At 40.8% G+C, this 19,513-nt stretch overlaps 1 protein-coding gene across 2 annotated transcripts; it reads left to right on the top strand.

Annotated features, from left to right (window-relative positions):
• Positions 1 to 1,261: 1,261 nt before the first annotated feature.
• On the top strand, positions 1,262 to 15,925 carry vcpkmt (valosin containing protein lysine (K) methyltransferase). 2 transcript variants are annotated; one of them, XM_048538425.2, is made up of 5 exons: positions 1,262 to 1,592; positions 5,388 to 5,498; positions 9,250 to 9,322; positions 12,226 to 12,345; positions 12,876 to 15,925. In XM_048538425.2, the coding sequence occupies exons 1-5, from the start codon at positions 1,348 to 1,350 to the stop codon at positions 12,984 to 12,986; spliced, it is 660 nt and encodes a 219-aa protein (XP_048394382.1). In that variant the 5' UTR covers positions 1,262 to 1,347; the 3' UTR covers positions 12,987 to 15,925. The 2 variants fall into 2 exon arrangements, with proteins under 2 accessions (XP_048394382.1, XP_048394383.2); XM_048538426.2 differs by lacking the exon at positions 1,262 to 1,592 and adding an exon at positions 1,828 to 4,065.
• Positions 15,926 to 19,513: the final 3,588 nt, after the last annotated feature.

Genomic DNA, 19,513 nt, shown 5'->3' with positions numbered 1-19,513 from the left:
CCGGATACAACGCGTCATCCTCTGACATTTCCACCTTCTACAATCCGACCCCACCTCCCAAGACATTTTTCCATCCCCACCTTTGTCTGCTTTCCGGAGAGACCACTCTCTCCGTGACACCCTTGTTCGCTCCACACTGCCATCCAACCTCACCACACCCGGCACCTTCCCCTGCAACCGCAGGAAATGCTACACTTGCACCCACACCTCCTCCCTCACCCCTATCCCAGGCCCCAAGACAACTTTCCATATTAAGCAGAGGTTCACCTGCACATCTGCCAATGTGGTGTCCTGTATCCACTGTACCTGGTGTGGCTTCCTCTACATTGGGGAAACCAAGTGGAAGCTTGGGGACTGCTTTGCAGAACACCTCCGCTTGGTTCACAATAAACAACTGCACCTCCCAGTCGCGAACCATTTCAACTCCCCCTCCCATTTTTTTAGATGACTTGTTCGTCAAGGGCCTCCTGCAGTGCCACAATGATGCCACCCGAAGGTTGCAGGAACAGCAACTCATATTCTGCTTGGGAACCCTGCAGCCTAATGGTATCAATGTGGACTTCACCAGCTTCAAACTCTCCCCTTCCCCTACTGCATCCCAAAACCAGCCTAGTTCGTCCCCTCCCCCCACTGCACCACACAACCAGCCCAGCTCGTCCCCTCCCCCCACTGCATCCCAAAGGAGCCCAGACTGTCTCTGCCTCCCTAACCTGTTCTTCCTCTCACCCATCCCTTCCTCCCACCCCAAGCCGCACCTCCATTTCCTACCTCCTAACCTCATCCCACCTCTTTGACCTGTCCGTCTTCCCTGGACTGACCTATCCCCTCCCTACCTCCCCACCTACACTTTCTCCACCTATCTTCTTTTCTCTCCATCTTCGGTCCGCCTCCCCCTCTCTCCCTATTTATTCCAGAACCCTCACCCCATCCCCCTCTCTGATGAAGGGTCTAGGTCCGAAACGTCAGCTTTTGTGCTCCTGAGATGCTGCTTGGCCTGCTGTGTTCATCCAGCCTCACATTTTACTATCTTGGATTCTCCAGCTTCTGCAGTTCCCGTTATCTCTGATACAATTACCTCCTGAAGACCACCGTCTCCATGGTGATCGGCAGCCTCTGACTGACGTTGACAGCCAAGCGTCCCATTGGTCCAGATTGAGCCAATGTCTCGCGCAGGCTGTCGGGCGCCCCGTCCGTTTGAACATAAGCGGCGCGGAGATTGGCTGCAGACCCTCCTCTCCACTTCGACCTTTCCGCACCCCCACCTCAACCGGATCTTTCTGCTTCCTTCCGACCGTGCTCAGTACGGAAGCTCCCAGTGGCGGTGAACGTACAGGTTTTGCGGGGCGTATGGCGGCTGAGGAGCCTGGGTATTTTGTTCGGTCGGTACACCTGCGATCCGGCGCCGATCTCCGTATTAAGCAGTGTGACGCCGGCGATGTAGGCTGTGTGGTGTGGGACGCAGCATTGGTGCTGGCCAAGTACCTGGAGACCAGCTCCTTCTACCGCGGGGGGCTTCACACCTTTACCGGGAGGAGCGTGGTCGAGCTGGGCTCTGGCACCGGACTAGTGGGGCTGATGGCTTCCGTTCTGGGGTAAAGCTCGACTCTGAACTGGTTTTCCGTTCGTCAGGAAGCAGGAGAAAAAAATCAAATGCCGGGTTAGAGTTTTGGTGCCTTCTGAATTCTGCACGCACCCCTTCGTAAACGTTTGTAGACTGGCGATGTCTAAATTTCCTGAAAGAAACCAAACGGACAGTATCAATCTTTACGCTGTCTAGAAGCCACATTCTATGTAACATTTGTAGGTTAATCCTAATCCTTTATTATTATTCCCTTGCAGTTTCTCGCCTTAAAGATCTTTTATCAGGGCACCCTTTTGCTACAGAAAAGTGCCCTCCCCAGTTCAACAGTACTGGAAACTGTCCTTGTGGATTTTATGGATGTACATGTAATATCAGAGCAAGGCTATTTCCAAAATTGAAGCCAGTTCCAAGTTGTAATCACCTTCTGAAGAACGTGTGGGAATGTATATTTTATTGTTATATTTTGTGCGGCCGGTAGAGCTGCGGCCTGGTACCGAGATGCGTATCGAGCAGTGTGTTAAAAGTTGGGAGTAGTCATTAGAGGTAACTTGCATAAAACAAACAGCTGCACAGAGGGTGGCCTGCGTTTGGAATGAGTTTCCAGAGGAAGTAATGGATGCAGATGTAGTTACAATGTTTAAAACACATTTGGAGAAGTACATGAATAGAAAAGGTTTGGAGGGATATGTGACAAAAACAAAGTTGCTGAAAAAACTCGGCAGGTCTGACAACATCTGTGAGGGGGGGGAGCAGAAATCAGAGTTGATGTTTCAGGCCTGGTGACTCCTCCTCAGATATAGGCCAGGAGCAGGCAGGTGGGACTAGTTTAGTTTAGAATTATGTTCAGCAGAGACTGGCTGGACCTGGTCTGGTCTGTTTCTGTGCTGTTCGACTCAGTGCAGATACTGAAAATCCAAAACATGCAGCAAGTGCTGGAGGAACTCTGATTTGGCAGTATTGATAAAGAGAGCAACAGTAAATATTTCAATTCTGACAAAGGGTCATTGGAACCTTCTGTGGAAAGGTGACTGGACTGAACATGTCTGACCTGCTGAGTGTCTCCAACACTGTGTTTATTAAGCAACTTGCATTCTACTTCCTGTATCTTCAGGACAGTATTAGCTAAAGTAAATAATGAAAGATACAATTGTCATTGCCATGGCCATTACCCCACCCAACCTTTGGTCATTTTGTAGACCACTGGCTGAATTGTAGCTACAAAACCAGCTTACTGATATCTTATGGCCTTTTTTTAATCCAGTCATTCATGGGATGTGGTGGCATTGGCTAGACCAGCATTTATTGTCCTCTGGGCAGTTAAGAATCAACTACTTTGCTGTGGGTCTGGAGTCACATTGTAGGCCAGACCAGGTTAAAAATGACAGATTTCCTTCCCAAGAAGACATTAGTGAATCAGATGGATTTTTCCTGACAACAGCAATGGTTTCACAGTCATTGCTCAACTCGTTATTCCAGATCATTATTGAATTCGAATTCAAATTCCACCATCTGCCACAGTGGCATTCAAACCCAGGTCCCAGAATAATATCTGGATAAGCATCTAGCAATAATACCATGTGGTCATTGCCTACCCGTATCAAAAACTTGCATTTATATAATATTTTGAGTATAGTTCAAAGGAATGTGATCAGACAAAAAAATGACACCAACCTGCAAATGAGGTATTAAGGTTAATGAAGAGGAGTACTGTGTCAAAGAACCAGGTTTAAGAAGTATTTTGAATTTTGATTTCTGGAACGGCATGCAGGACAAAGGAAAGAGCAAGACACTCTCTCAACTTTTGGGGAAGGTAGTTCGAGTTCTGGACCTAAACAGGAAAGGTACAACTAATGGTACTGGGTGATGAGAATTGGAGATGCAGAAAAAGCAAAGAATTGAACAGTGTGGAGATATCCGGATTGTATGGTTGAAGGAGGTTACAGAAATGGGAAGGTGATAGATGATATTTAGAGTGTGTGTTATAGTCATAGTCGTATAGCATGGAAACAGATCGTTCTGTCCAACTCGTCCATACTGGCTAAGGTTCCCAAACTAAACTAGTCCCACTTGCCCACCATATCCCTCTAATCCTTTCCTATTCGCGCACCTATCCAAATGGTTTTTAAATGTTGTAACTGTACCTGAATCTACCACTTCCTCAGGCATAACAAGATTTAGAGCTGGATAAACACAGCCGGCCAAGCAGCATCAGAGGAGCAAGAAGGCTGACGTTTTGGACCGAGATCTTTCTTCCTCTGGCAGTTCATTCCACATATGAACCACTCTGTGTGGGGAAAAGTTGTCCTTCAGGTCCCTTTTAAATCATTTTGGACGCAATTTCAAAGTATGCCCCCTTGTTTTGAATGCAAACCTGCCCCTACCCCAGGGGAAAAGACTTTGCTATTCACTCTCCCTATGTCCCACATGATTTTACAGATCTCTACAAGATTTCCCCTGTGTAAGGAAGCTTTACAGCAGTGGAGGTAAGTTTTAAAAAGTATGAATAAGGGTTTTATCTGCAGATAAGCTGAGACGGGGATTGGCACTGTTAGGTCCTTTTGTGATGGAAAGGATATGAGGATGCGGGTTCAACTCTGGGTTAAATGCGTTGGGCTTTTACTCACTTTGTCAAAACATGAGTTCCCTTGGCTCTGACATTTTATCAGGCAACTGCATGTTTCTGATTCAGGCCTTGTAAATGGATGATGTACTGTAGGAATTCAGGAATGATTTACTCACCTCAGAATTCCTGCTTTCTGATTTATTCTTGTAGCCACAGTTCAGTTTCTGACAATGCTCAACCTTTGTATTTTATAGTGGAGGATTCAGCAATGGTAATACCGTTCAATTTTATATTGAGGATGTACAATTCACTCTTGTTTGAGATGGTCATTGCCTGGCACTTGTGCAGCACAAATATTGCTTGCCATTAATTAGTCCAAACTCAAGTCTTATTACATTATGGATGTCAACTTATTTAGTATCTGAGGGGTTGCAAAGTTAGTGAATGTTGTGCAATCATCATATTGTGGGGAAGGGAAAGGTCACTGAAGATGATTGGGCCCAAAACATTACCATGAGAAACTTGTGTCGCACTGCCTTGGGATTGAGATGATTGAGATTCCACAATTACGCAATCTTCCTTTCTTATATGACTCCAACTAATTGAGAGATTTTCCCCTTTATTCCCACTGGCTTCAATTGTGCTGAAGCTCCTCACACTGTACTGGTCAAAATCTCACCTCAGGAATTTAGTTCCTTGCTTGAGTTAAGACCAATGTAGACATGAAATCTGGAGCCAAGTGACTAATAAAACCAAACTAAGCACGAATGAACATTATTGGTGAATATATTTACCAGTTGATAACACTATTGACATTACCTTCCATTACTTTTTTAAATTATTGACATGGAAGCAATAAGCCAGATCACAGTTGTCCCTTCTTTTCATAGATGGAACTTAATTGGTTTAGTTTTTACATTGTTGACTAGATGCCAGAGTTGTAGCTGTACTGGAGCAGCTGGTTCAATAATGCAGCAAGTTCTCGGACTATCCTTGCACGCCACAGCTAGATGTTAGCAAGATCCATGACATTCTCTGTATCTTTTTGATCAGTTGGTATGAGTCGAGTTGGCTGAAGATTTGCATCTGGGATGATGAGGGACCCCAACAGCAGCTTGCGATTGATCATCCACGTGGCACTTCTCACTAAAGATAATTATAGTTGTACAATCAGATGTAAGATATTTTAAAGTTTTACTTTTGATCTTAATTCAAAGCTTACGGATTTCTTATGTTTTCCAGGGCACATGTCACAGTCACAGATCTTGAAGACATGCAGAAGTTACTTAACATAAACATCAGTGATAACAAACACTTGGTTACTGGTTCTGTTGAAGCCAAGGTACTTAAATGGTTTGTATTTGTTTAAAATAAAGTAATTGTTCATCATCCTTTGCATGCCAGATGTTTAGTCGAGCTTGTATTCGGGGAACATTAAATGGAAGAGGTGAAACTATCATAGGGATTGTCAAGGATATTTAATATTTCTCTTGAAAAATTGTGATTGTTCTGCCTTTCCATGAAGATTCAGAAATTCTTCCTCTAGGTCACTTCCGTTTATTCCGTTTTTTTTTGTCAGTGCAGGAATTTCTTTAGATGAGCAATTAATCTGTACTTCAGTTCCAAGGTATAATTTCTGCCTACTGACACCAGATAGCATTGACGACTTTAGTTTCAAGAAGAGGGATTTTTCAGGCAGTTCTTCCAGTCTTATCGGTTAATCAAGGTGAGATAGAGAAACTTGAACCAAAATAATTTTGTTTTTCTTAGGTTTTGCTTATCTCATTCTCTTTGCTCTGAAAATTGCTTTTTTTTTTAACCATGTGGATACTAAAGAAGGGATAAATCATGATTTGTGTTAATAGTTTTAATACTTGAATTGTTAGGGAACGAAATGAATTTTGAAGCTTTTGTGGATGGGTTAGGGGCTCAGGAGGTACATACACTAATACTTGGTATTTAAATATGATTTGTGAAACATTGTTCAGATTTATTGTTCTTAGATGCTGGTCTGAGAACCCAGTAAGCCCACCTACACTTTCTTAAACTCTTCCTATCCAGGACTCCAAGTATAAAGAATACATTTGGACAAGGAATATTATCTAGGAGCAGTCTTCCGTTCAGGTCATTTTTGATATAGTGTTTAACCAGGCAATCAGAATCTGTTCGTTTCAGAAATTTGTTGTGAATGTGCATGAAGGTTCAGGAAAAGAATTAATTTAAACTTAAAGCACTCTAAACTGTCACAAAAATTTTCCCAATTGATAACTTTTGAAACATCATCCTTGTTGATGGGTAAATATGAAGTTTGCATCAGTGAAAATCCCACCATAGGAAAGTAAATAAATGAGAGTTTTGGTGATTTGGGATGGACAGTCAGAAGGAGAAAGCCTTGCTTTAAAGATAAAGCATTCTGTTAACTATTGTCTGAAACATAATCTAATGTTCCATTTGAAAAATTGCTTGACCAACACTAACTATTCTTCATGACGGCACTGAGGCTTGGATCATGTAATCAAGTCTTAAACCTGGTATGAAAGCACTTTTTTAAAATTTTTTTGAACTGCATGCTACCAACTGACCAAAGCTAATATCAAATGTGCTAAACGGTTTTGATTCTATTGACATTCAAAAACTGGATGCAGAAAAGGAGTTAGGATCAACATGGTTCTCAAGGACTTTGAGTTTGTTTAGTTTGTATCATTGATCTTTGGAATTGTATATTACAATTGGTTATACAAAAATGTAGAAGATTAGTGTGTAAATCTGACTATTTTGTTAAAATGGTGGGGTTGCCTGTTGTATAGACATTATTGAACTCAGGGTATAAATAGTTACCATTTTATAGAGTGTCTAATGGCTACTTTCTTTATATCTCTGCAGTTACAGTCCCACTTCTAAATCAGTGTGTTTTGTGATTTGAATGTGAAAAAATGGCAACATAGTATTGGGTGAAGTGCCAATCCTAGTTTGAACTGAGAGCCATTTTTTATCCATTTATGGAATGAGTGTGTTGCTTTCTAGGCCTTCATATATTGGTAATCCCAGAGTGTCCCGGGAAGGTGGTTGTGGATTGCCTTCTGAAAAAGTTGCAGTCCTTAAGTTGCGCAAAAGGGGAGGACATTTCATCACACTTCTGACTTGTGGCATGTAAGTGGTGGAAAGCCACACCCCCCACGTTGATAGTAGGAATTCAGCAATGATGATACCTATGAACATCAAGGTGTGATGGTTAGATTCTGTTGTTAGAGGGGGGTTATTGCCTGGCATTTGCATGGTGTGAATGTTATTTACCTCATCATCCCAAGTCTGATGTTGCCCAAGTCTTGGTGCAATAGTAGCATCTCAAATGGTGATAAAGAATGTGTCATCAGTGAACTTGCCCACTTCTAACTTCAAGATGGTGTGAAGGTCATTGATGAAGCAGCTAAAGATGATTGGGACCTGGGACACTATCCTAAGAAAATAAGGGCTGTTGTGTCACAATAATGTCCTCACCACTGCACCAGGAGATCTGGGCTCAAGTCCCAGCTGCTTCAGAAGTGTTTAGTAACATCTTGAACAAGTTGATTAGAGAATATCTATCCTAAGGAACTAGGCCCATTGTGGTGGCATCCCTATTTTGAGCTAGGAAGTCTGGGTTGAAGTTCCACTTTTCCAAAGGTGTGTTTTAATTTATCTGAATAGGTTGATTACAGAATATCTGTCCTGAAGAACTTGAGCAGTGATGTCCTTTGATTGAAATGATTGACATTCAAAAACCACAACCATCTTCTTTGTGCTAGGTATGACTTTGACGAATGGAGAGTTTACCCCCGATTCCATTGATTTCAGTTTTGATTGGACTCCCTGATGTCATATTGTGCTTGATAAAATGCTGCCTTGATGTTAACGGTAGTTGCTGTCAGTTCAACTCTTTTTTTTTTTGTCCAAGTTTGACCAAGGCAATGATGAGGTCAGGAGCAACGTTGTTCCTAAATTGTGCAACAGGGAATAGCAGTTTATTCCTTCACAGATGTAGCTTGATAGCATTGTTGATGATCCCTTCCATTGCTTTGCTGATGATTGCGAGTAAACTGGTAGAGTACTACTTGGCTGGGTTGAACTTTTTATGATTCTTGTGGAATGGGCGTATCAAGCAATTTTCCATCGTCAAGTAGATACCAATGTTGTAGCCAGTTTGAAACAGCTTGGCTAGGGTATTGGCTAGCTCTGGAGTGCACATTTTCAGAATATTATCAGGGCCATTTCTTTTGGGAATCCAGTGCCTCTTATTCATGGAATGAATCCAATTCACTGAAGACTGTGATGCCGGGGACCTTGTGATGAAGTTGATCTGGCTGAAGATTGATACAAGTGCTACATGTTTGTCTTCAAACGTACTATACTTCGATGCAAAAACTAGATTATTTCTGTTCTCTGTTTAGTCTACTTTGGCTGTTTTTTGCTGAGGTATTGACTCTTTCAAAGCATGATATTGCTGTCACTCCTGATATTATCATAGGCCAATATGCGGTTGTCATGTAGACTTAAAAATATTGCTTCCAAATGAAGCTTTATTACTCTAATAAGGAGTGTGTAAACTCTTATTTTATAAATCCCAGTTGATTCAAAGGATTCAAAGATTTTGTTGACATCATCCCTTCAGTGGAAAGGTTAAGATATAGCAAGAAGTGAAATAACCAAACAGTGCTGGAAATAGCCATAAGGCATACCAATATATGAAAGCCACGTCAGTGGCACGAATCTGCTTTGTTTCCTCTTGAGCAATGCAGAGCAAGCAGGAAAATGTTTAACATCCTATCTGCACTGTTTTGCAATGAATTCACGACGCGATTTTGCATGCATAAGCTGTGAACATCTGGAACTTGTTGCCAAAGAGACTGTGGATAGTACTTGGTCAGTTAAAGTTGTCAAGAGTGACATTCACTTTTGCTAGGCGACAGGATTGAGAAATATTGATTTAAAGGTGGGTAAATGAAGTTCTGGTACAGATCATCTAATATCTAGTTGAATGGTGGAGCAGGTTCAAAACAATAAATTACTTACTCATTTTTCTCTATCAGAATTGCAGCTGTAATGTCTTTCTACAAATATTTTTCAGGGGTGAAAGTGTGAAAGACCTTCCATCTGAGCCAGACTACATTCTTGTGGCAGACTGTATTTACTATGAGCAGGTATGTGCACTTGGGATTTTCCCAAACTAATGTACATTTTATAAGGATGCTGCTTTTAAACTTTGTTTTTAGTTTAATACATGCATTAAAAATATTTTCACAGAAAAATCAAATTGTGTTCTCCATCACGTGCAAAGACCGGATGATGAATGTAGCTTCTGCAAATGTGATTAATTTAGTAATAGTTATTCATGCAGCTTAAATGTATCTTTGAATTTTAAATGTGAGAAATTTTTAAAAATTCTTTAAATAGTGCAATGAACAAACTCTGCATTGATGGAGCATCAAGTTGTCTGTAAGCTATTGTATACATGTATGCATTTGTTGTTAAAATGAGAAACGCTTATTGATTAGGAAACCACTGTTTTGTCTGACTTCATTAAAGCAACCCAAAACTAAGCATACTGCCGTATATCTTCCCACAAGTTTGTCTTGTCCGCTGTGCTATTTATAAAGTTCAATCTTTGACTATGTTTGCACATATATAGTGTTTTAGACTTGCACTGTCCTTTGGTTAAGATTAGGAATACAGAAGTTTTGAATTACTCTTGTTTTTAATGTTTAGACTTAATCTTCAAAGAATTAAATGTAAAGGGGGTTTGTGAGGCAGTTGTGCTGTCAAGTTCCACCAGCGACAGTCGTATCATAACATACCTGAAGAGATTGATAAAAATTGGAATTGAATGTAGCAAAATTTTACAAAATGTTCACTTGTGTAGTTTTTTTTTGTTGGCTCGGATATCTATATTTTAAGTATAAAAAGAAAATTAAAGCATCATGCAGCATTTGTGGAGAAGAAAGATGGGGTTAGTGTTGCTGGCCAATGACTTTTTGTCAGCAACTTCCTTTCCTTTTTCACAAACACTGTCTGACCTTATGACTATTTCCAGCACTGTTTGGTTATTTCACTTCTTGCTATATCTTAACCTTTCCACTGAGGGGATGATGTCAACAAAATCTTTGAATCCTTTGAATCAACTGGGATTTATAAGATAAGAGTTTACACACTCCTTATTAGAGTAATAAAGCTTCATTTGGAAGCAATATTTTTAAGTCTACATGACAACCGCATAAACACTGATTTTAATTTTTCTGTTCATTCCAATTCTGCCAATTGCAATTTCATTTTTACTTGAACTTCCATTATTTTTAAGTAATCCAACTTGACCTTTTTTTAAAACTTAACTCTCCATCTTCCAGTCATTTTGAAGATGGGCAGAACTCGTAAAATTGATTTTCGTTGGTTGAAGCCTAACTGCAAACTTTCTTTGCTAATTGAACGTAGTGTATGTAGACTTCCAAGGCTTTTGACAAGGTCCCACACGAGATCAGTAAGCAAAGTTAAAGGTCATGGTAGCAGAGATAATGATGTGGATAAAGAACTTGTTGACAGACAGGAAGCAGAGAGTTGGAATAAACAGGTCCTTCTCAGAGTGGCGAGCAATGATGAGTGGGGCACTGCAAGGCTCAGTGCTGGGACCCCAGCTATTCATAATATGCGTTATAAACAAAGGAACTGAATACACTATCTCCACATTTCCAGACAGCACTAAGCTGTGTCTGCTGTAAGGAGGATGCTAAGAGGCTGCAGAGTGACTTGGGCAGGCTAACTGAGTGGGCAAATATGTGGTAAATAACATATAATGTGGATAAATGTGAGGTTATCTACATTGGCAAAAACAAGAAAACAGATTATTATCAGAATGGTAGCAGTTTAGGAGAAGGGGAGGTGGAACAGTCACTGAAGGTTGGCATACAGACGCAGTCGGTGGTGAGGAAAGCTAATGCCATGCTGACCTTCATAGTGAAAGTACTTTAGTATAGGAGTAAGGATGTATTGCTGCAGTTAAACAGGGCCTTGTTAAGGCCTCACCTTGAGTACTGTGTGCGGATTTGATCTCCTAGGCCGAGTAAGGACATCTTGCATCAGTTCTATGACCCTTTGATCTTTTGCTTATAAGTTCTCTGTCTGATGCTACCTCTCTCACTGACACCTGAAGAAGGAGTGAGACTCTGAAAGCTTGTGTCTCTAAATAAACCTGTTAGACAATAATCTGGTGTTGTGACTTTTAACCCTGTCCACCCCAGTCTAACACAACACCTCCACATCATTGCTATTGAGAGTGACCAGCAAAGGTTCACCAGACTGATTCCTGGAATGTCAGGACTGACATAAGAAAGATTGGATCAACTGAACTTGTACTCGCTGGAATTTAGAAGAATAAGGAGGAATCTCATAGAAATGTGTATAATCCTGAACGGACTGGACCGGCTAAATGCAGGAAGAATGTTCCTAATGTTGAAGTCCAGAACTAGCGGTCACAGTCTAAGAATAAGGGGTAAGCTGTTCAGGACTGAGATGAGAAAGAAATTTTCATGCTAAGTTGTGAATCTGCTGAATTTTCTACCACAGAAAGTTGTGGTACATTCAAGAGGGAGCTGGGGGTGGCCCTTGCAGCTAGAGGGATTAAGGTATATGGAGAGAAAGCGGGAATGGGATCCTGAAATTGTGATCAGTCATTAACATGTTCATATTGAATGGCAGTGCAGGTTGGAAGAGCCGAATAACCTTCTCCTGCACCTAGTTTGTATGTTTCTGTGTAAGCTAAATTATATTCTGTTTATTTCTGACATTTAAAAATAAAAAAATAATACTACTAATCTTGCATCAAATTATCTTTGTTTTCAGAGGAATTTCTAACTTGAAAACCTCAAATTTTCAGTTTTATAAATTTAAATTTCTCTTTTAATATTTCCTCTAACACATTTTTAAAAAAAGCCGAAGTTGTACTATGTGATTGTTCAGGTTTTCTGATATTGTAGAAGTGTGAGTTTGAAAGAAACATAATATTTATAATATGCAAAACATGACATGTTGTTTCAACAATATACTGGTGTTGCAGTCCCTAGAGCCTCTACTGAGGACGCTGAAGGAGCTTGCAGGGAAGAATAGCTGCATCATATGTTGCTATGAAGAGAGGACAATGGGAAACAACCCTGAAATAGAGATTTGTTTTTTTAAGGTAAATTTCTTGAAAATAATTATCACATTTATTGTTTCAGATTAACCTGGTTAATGCTGTATGTTTAGGAACAAACCAGCAATTAGAATTGCTTTGAATTAGGCTTATGGAGAAAATGATGGGACAAATGGTCTCTTTCTATGATGTGCAGCTTGCTGTGATCACTTACAAAATGTAGTAAGAAAAATAGCATTTCATCTGTATAATTGTTTGGGAGACATTTCTGTTTTAATTTGAGCTAACTTTCTTTAGTGGTTGAACCTAAGATTGATTTATGTTTGACCATTTGTAAAGAAATTACTTCTAGCAGTCAGAAGATGTCGTTGACAAGTGCCCATGTTATTGCTGGAGTTATGTACTGTATAGCAATCCATAGGTTTAGACTTGTGTAATTTCTCTGCTCATCTTAACTGGTTTTTAAAAAAAAACAAAATTGAGATTATATGGTAAATCATTTTTGAACGCATTCTCTTTATTTATTGAATGAAGTATGTGCAATATTAGCTTTTGATTTTTCTTGTTATGTTCAGCTTTTGCAGACTGACTTTGAAATAGAAGAGATTCCATTGGACAGGCATGATGAGAAATACAGAAGTGAAGACATTCATATTTTACACATAAGGAGGAAAGGAATTCATTGAGGTTTCTTATTCTTGAATTTTCTTTTGTTTTCAAACACCCCCCAAAAGTTCAACCACTACTATAGCAATAAAAGTATATTTTAAAAAAAACATAGCTCGTGAAATGACATTTAGTATGTGGATATTAACTCCTCTTCACAGAATGTCATTACATTATTACTTCTCAGTTGTCATCAGTATTCGCTCTAACATTTATCCTGGCTGTATGCAAGCTGTATCATTACAGTTTCAAACAAATCTGTAACCTGGTTAATTTGTATAATGATATTGTAGGAGAACGGTGTTCATTTTCTGATTTCTGTTTGTAGTTCATGAACAGGTTTGTTGTCATGAGTTGTGACATGATCCAGCATATCTTAATGTTGGATTTAACCTCGGCCAAGTCTAATTGTGTGAATACTATGGCATGTTCTGACAGATCCCTGGTACCCTCCTAGACCATTGTTCTTTTGGATTTTTCTTATGCTTCTGTAAAAAGGGAGTTCCAAATGTTTGTTGAGGGTTCGCCACCTCCTCCAATTCACCAGCCCCTAACACCTCATTTTCACCATGGATATTCAGTCTCTGTACACCGCTGTCCCCCATGAGGAGGACCTAAAAAGCTCTCCCTTTCTGCCTGTCCAACAGGCCCAACCAGTTCCTCCCCTCCAACGCTTTTTTGTTTGGCAGAATTAGTCCTCACTCTCAATAGTTTTTCCTCTGATTCCTCCCACTTCCTACAAACCAAAGGGATGGCTAAGGGCACTGGCATCGGTCCGAGCTATGCCTGCCACTTCGCAGGATATATAGAACAGACTCTCTTCTGCAGCTACACTAGCACCATCCCTCACCTCTTCCTCCGCTACATTGACTGTATCAGTGCTGCCTCATGCTCCCACAAGTAGCTCTAATAGTTAATCCACTTCACCACCTTTCACCCTGACTTCAAATTCACCTGGACCATCTCTGACACCTCCCTCCCCTACCTGGACTTCTCCATCTTCATCTCCAGCAACTGACTTAGCACTGAAATCCACTTCAAACCCACTGACTCGCACAGCTACCTCGACTACACCTCCTCTCACCCGCCCTCCTGTGATCCCATACTTCTAATTTCTCTGCTGTATCTGCTCCCAGGATGAAGTGTTCCACTCCTGGACATCTCAGATGTCCTGCTACTTCAAGGACTGTAATTTCACCTCTCCCGTGGCTCATAATGTACTCAACTGCATCTCCAGCATTTCCTGCACTTCTGCCCTCAACCCCTCCCCCCAACCAAAAAAATGGATAGAGTCCTCCTGGCCCTCTCATATCACCCCACCAATCTCCAAATCTAACGTGTCATTCTCCGCCATATTCGTCACCTGCATCAGATCCTACAACCAAAAAGATATTTCCTTCCCCAGCCTTAACTGCTGTTCATAGGAACTTCTCATTCCACGAGTCCCCCTCCCCTGTCAGCTCCATGCTCCCCACCAACCTTTCCACCACATGGAGCACAGGAAGTGCTACACCAGCTCCTACATCTCCCCGCTCACCTCTGTTCAAGTTCCCAAACAGTTATTCCAAATCCAGCAGAGGTTCACCTGTACAACTTCTAACCTGGTCTGTTGCTCTTGATGCGTTCTCCTCTACATTGGAGAGACCAAGCGCAGACTCAGCGACCGATTCATAGAGAATCTGTGTTCTGTACACTCCAGTCAACACCACCTTCCAGTTGCCAGCCATTCAAACAACTTCTCCCACTCCCTTGGCAACATGTCCATCCTGGGCCGCCTCCGCTATCAAAATAAGGACACACGTAACTTGGAGGAACAACACCTTATTATCTGCCTCAGAAGCTTACAACCCAATGGCCTCAGCATAGAGTTCACCAGCCTCAAACTCTCCCCGTCCTGGCCTCATCTTATGTCCAGCCTTCTTGACCTAACACAACCCGTCCGTCTTCCTTATTACGTATCTGCTCCACCCTTCCTACTGACCAATCTCTACAGCTCCCTATCTGCATCCATCTATCACCGTCCCAACTATCTTTCCCCCAGCCCTTTATTTCCTCCCTCTATTTATTTCTGAGCTCCCTTCCCAGTCCTGATGAAGGGTCCAGACCTGAGCAATTGACTTTCCTGCACCTCCAGTGCAATCTGACCTGCTGTGTTTCTCAGCTCCACACTTTATCAATTCAAAATGTTAGTTGGTTTTCAACAGTGATGTTGATCATGTTTGAAAACTGTTGAATTAACTATTTTGCAATGTTAATGTGTACAATATTTTCAACACAAGTTTGAAAATGACCTGATTTTGAAGTTCTTTAATTTTGAATTGATTGAATAATTACACACCTGTACATTGCACCTTTCCTTGCTTGAGCTGTTAGCTTTGCCTAAACTATAGGCTATTTTACTATAAAGTGTTAGTTACTTATTTTGAGTTTTGTATAAACATTTAAAAAATACCTTGTTATTAATTACTGGCACATTCATATAGGAGAAACCAAATGTAAAGAAAACTAATTTTCCATGTCTGACTCTTGGTTTAAATCTGCTTACTTGAAGTCAGTAATTTTAAATTTTACAGTTATCAAATGCGTACGTCTGTTATTTGTCAATAGAAACAAGGCTGTACACCAAAGGTGTCACTTCAAGAATGCTTTCAAGCATGATTTGCAGGCCATAAACATTGACTGCAACATGTGTTAATAGCTGGTGAAAGAGAAAAATGGTGACAGATTTTGTAACTGGTCTGCATGATCAGAATGGTCATTGGCTGCAGCAGTTTGGAAACCGGTATGTGGTGCTTGCAGCAGAGCATGCCTCTTCGGGATTGACAACAGGGAAGGTGCTTCCTGCCCCTGCTCCAAACCCCCAACCAGTTGGGTTGTTCATTGCATTTCCTTCCTTTCTCACAGATGGAAAAAGGATGTCACCAGCATTTTTTCAATAAAGTATGATTGAAGAACTGTAGTTGAGTTTTGATATATACTAGTTTCCTACTTTAGGCATTAATATGAACTAAAGCACCTTTAAGTCAAGTCTAGTACAGCTAGTTTGCAGAGTACAGCTGTGCCTGCTTTTCATGTGAGGCTTTTGCTGCTGTTTAACAACGTGCATTTTATCCCCTAAGAGTCTGTCCCAAGCCAACTATTCTTATGCTTGTCTGAGTGACATGGTTTCTCTATAACTTAGCAACATTCCTCTTGATTCCGTAGATGTTCGTATATTGGAGACAAGTAAATAGTCATTGATCTTGTTGGAAATTGAAATTTCTGAGGCTGCTGAATTGGCTAAGTATGTGATTGGGAATGCCCTTATTAAGACTAAATTGATTAAAGGAGCAATTTTGGCGAAGTCAAAAGACATTGGACAAATGAAAGTGTGTGTAGAGTTTGATATTTAAATTGAGTATTTGTTATCCCTAAATAATTGTACATAAGTTGAAGCTTTATATGAATTCTTAATTATCACTTTAGTGTCCATCCCTAAATACCCTTGAGAATGTTGTGGTGAGCTGGTTGCCTTGATTTACTGCAGTCTTTTGGGTAGACCCATGATATGTTAGGGAGGGAGTTTCAAGATTTTGACCAAGTAACCCTGAATGAATGGCAGTACTTTTGAGTCTGGATGGTGAGTGGCTTTGAGGAAATCTTTGCAGCTGTTGGTGCTTCCATTTGTCTGCTGCCCTCGTCTTCTAAATGTTCGTGATTGTAGTTTTAGAAGATGCTGTGTCTAAGCCTTGGTAAATTTCTGCAAAGCATCTTGTAGATCATTTGCACTGTTACTACTGATTGTCACTGTCACTGGTGTGCAAATGCCTGTGGATGTGGTCAGGAACTGAGTTACTCACTGCAAAATTACCGGTCTCTCGCTTCCCCTTGCAACGCGTTATTTATATAGCTACTCCGGTTCACTTTCTGGTTAGTGGTCACCACCAGGATGTTGATATTGGGGCGATTCAGCAGTGGTAATGCTAGTGACTATCAGGATAATGGTTAGATTTTTTTCTTGCTGGAGGTGGCCATTCTTGGCACACGTGGTGCAAATTTTACTTAACACTTGTCAGTCCAAGCCTGGATATTTTCCAGATCTTGTGGCATTTGGACATGGGCTACTTCAGTATCTGAGGAGTTACAAACAGTGCTGAGCACTGTATGATCAATGAACATCCCCCACTTCTGCTTATGATGGAGGAGACGTTATTGATGAAACAGCTGAATGTGGTTGGGCCAATGATACAATCCTGCTGAGATGACTGACTTTTATAATAATTTTTGTAATAGCATCTTTATAATAGCAGGTATGACTCCAATCAGTAGAAAGTTTCCCCACTGATTCCCATGAAGACCTAGCAAAACTGGAATTATTGATGCCACATTCAGTCGAATTTGGCCTTTTGATCATCTCTTCCATCACTTGAGGGATGCCTGAGAGTAAACTGGTGTGGAGGTAGGTTTTGTCATACTTTCTGTGTACAGGACAAATTGGGCATTTTTAGTCATTGTCAAGAAGAAGCCATTGTGTGGCAATACTGGAACAGCTTTGCTGGGAACATGGCAGGCTCTGGAATATATAGTATTTTGGCAATAGTACTGAATATGTCCAGGCCAATAAACTTTATAGTAGCTAGAACTTTCAACCATGTTTTGATATCACATGGAGTGAATCGAATGGTTTAAGCCTGGCATACATAGTGCTGGAGATCACAGTAGGTGGCTGAGAGGGATCATCCACCCAGTTGCTGCCTGAAGGTTGTTGCAAATGGTTCAGCCTTGTCTTTGTGTTGATGTCCTGAGCTACCGTTCATTAAGGATGGAGATATTTGTGGAGCCACTTCCTCCAGTGAGTTAATTATCCTCCACGATTCATGACTTGGATGTGGCGGGGCTGCTAAGCTTCGATTTGATCTGATGGTTGTGGAATCGCTTAGCCCTTTCTACCACTTGCTTAATCTATTTGACATATAACTAGTTCTGTTTCGTAGTTTCGGTTAAACATCTTGTACAAGGATGTTACTGGAACTGGAGCGTTTGAGTTATATGGATAGGCTGGAACGTTTTGCTCTAAAGTATAGGAGGTTGAGGGGTGAACTTAGTGGTGCATAGATTCCCAAGGGGCTTAGATAAGATAAATAGCAAAGGTCTTTTCCCTAGGTTGGGAGGGTTCAAAACTATGGGGCATAATTTTAACGTGAGAGGAGAAAGATTTAAAAGGGACCTGAGGGACACCTTTTTCATAGAGGTTAGTTCATGTGGAATGAACTGCCAAAGGAAGTGGTACAAGTACAGTAATGACATTTAAAAGGTATTTGGGTAGGTACATGCATAAGAAAGGTTTAGAGGAATATGGGCCAAATGCAGGCAAATGGAACTATTTAGTTTTGGAAACCTAGTCAGCATACATGAGTTAGACTGAAGGGCCCGTTTCCATGCTATATCACTGTCTAATGCTACTAAAAGTATGTTACTGGAAGTTGATCATCTTAAATTATGACAATTCATGAGGCATATTTTGCTCCTGCATCATTTGTGACTTTGCAGCTTTCATACGCCTGTTCATGTGCTTGTTCACGTGCTTGTTCAGCACCATTGCACTTACCTGTCCTGACCTCATATCAACCATGCCTCTTACCGATTCAGGTTCAAGACCCTTCTGAAGATCTTTCTGAAGAAGGGTCTAGACCCGAAACATCAGCTTTCCTGCTCTTCTGATGTTGCATGGCCTGCTGAGTTCAGCCAGCTCTACACCTTGTTATTCTAGGAATCCACCTGGCCGACCTTGCTACAATCGCTACAATCACTACATCACTGAGATGTGATACTTTCCAAAATGTCATGTTTTGAAACTATATTAAAATAAGATGCCCTCTGGATTTAAAATATACCATGGCATTTGTTGGAGAGAACTTAATTTTCTGAATAACAATTAATCCTTCAATTGTCATCTATAAAACAGATCCTAAGGTTATTTACTGTTGTATGTGGAATCTTGCTGAACATATTACATTACAAAGGTAACTATACTTTTGGAAGTACTTTCTGTAGGTGTGAGGCTGGAAAGCACAACAGCTCAGCATCTGAGGAGCAGGTAAGTCAACGTTTTAGGCCGAAACCCTTTGTCAGGACTTTGTTATCTGGGAAGTACTTAAAGGAGATCCGTACAGACATTTGTAAATTCAGCATTCTTTTTTTTGTTCTCTATCTGTTAAGGATCAGAGGATATTTTATATACAGATCATACTCCAAATTTAAATTAGTGAAGTAGAGGAATTATTTTTTATTATTTGCTCACATGATGAGGGCATTTCTGGCTAGACCAGGATTTATTGCCCATCCCTAACAGCAGTTAAGTGCTAACCTGTTGGTCAGGCCAGTAGTAAGGATGGCAGTTTCCTTCCCTAAAGGGCATTTAGTGAACCATATGGGTTTTTCTGACCATCGACAATGTACTCATGGTCTTCATTAGATTCTTAATTCCAGCTATTTATTGAGTTCAAATTCCACCATCTGCAATGGTGGGAATTTGAACCAAGGTCCCCAGAATATTAGCTGGATCTCT

Source organism: Stegostoma tigrinum, chromosome 10 (assembly GCF_030684315.1).
Source record: "Stegostoma tigrinum isolate sSteTig4 chromosome 10, sSteTig4.hap1, whole genome shotgun sequence".
In the NCBI taxonomy this organism is placed as follows: Eukaryota; Metazoa; Chordata; class Chondrichthyes; order Orectolobiformes; family Stegostomatidae; genus Stegostoma; species Stegostoma tigrinum.
This window is presented reverse-complemented; position numbering and strand designations above follow the sequence as displayed.

Bases quoted from the DNA above. Each gene is read 5' to 3' on its own strand.
- vcpkmt (XM_048538425.2), top strand. From the start codon at position 1,348: ATGGCGGCTGAGGAGCCTGGGTATTTTGTTCGGTCGGTACACCTGCGA. The intron at 1,593-5,387 runs GTAAAGCTCGAC...TATGTTTTCCAG, and splicing joins CTGATGGCTTCCGTTCTGGG to GGCACATGTCACAGTCACAG. The intron at 5,499-9,249 runs GTTTGTATTTGT...AATATTTTTCAG, and splicing joins GAAGCCAAGGTACTTAAATG to GGGTGAAAGTGTGAAAGACC.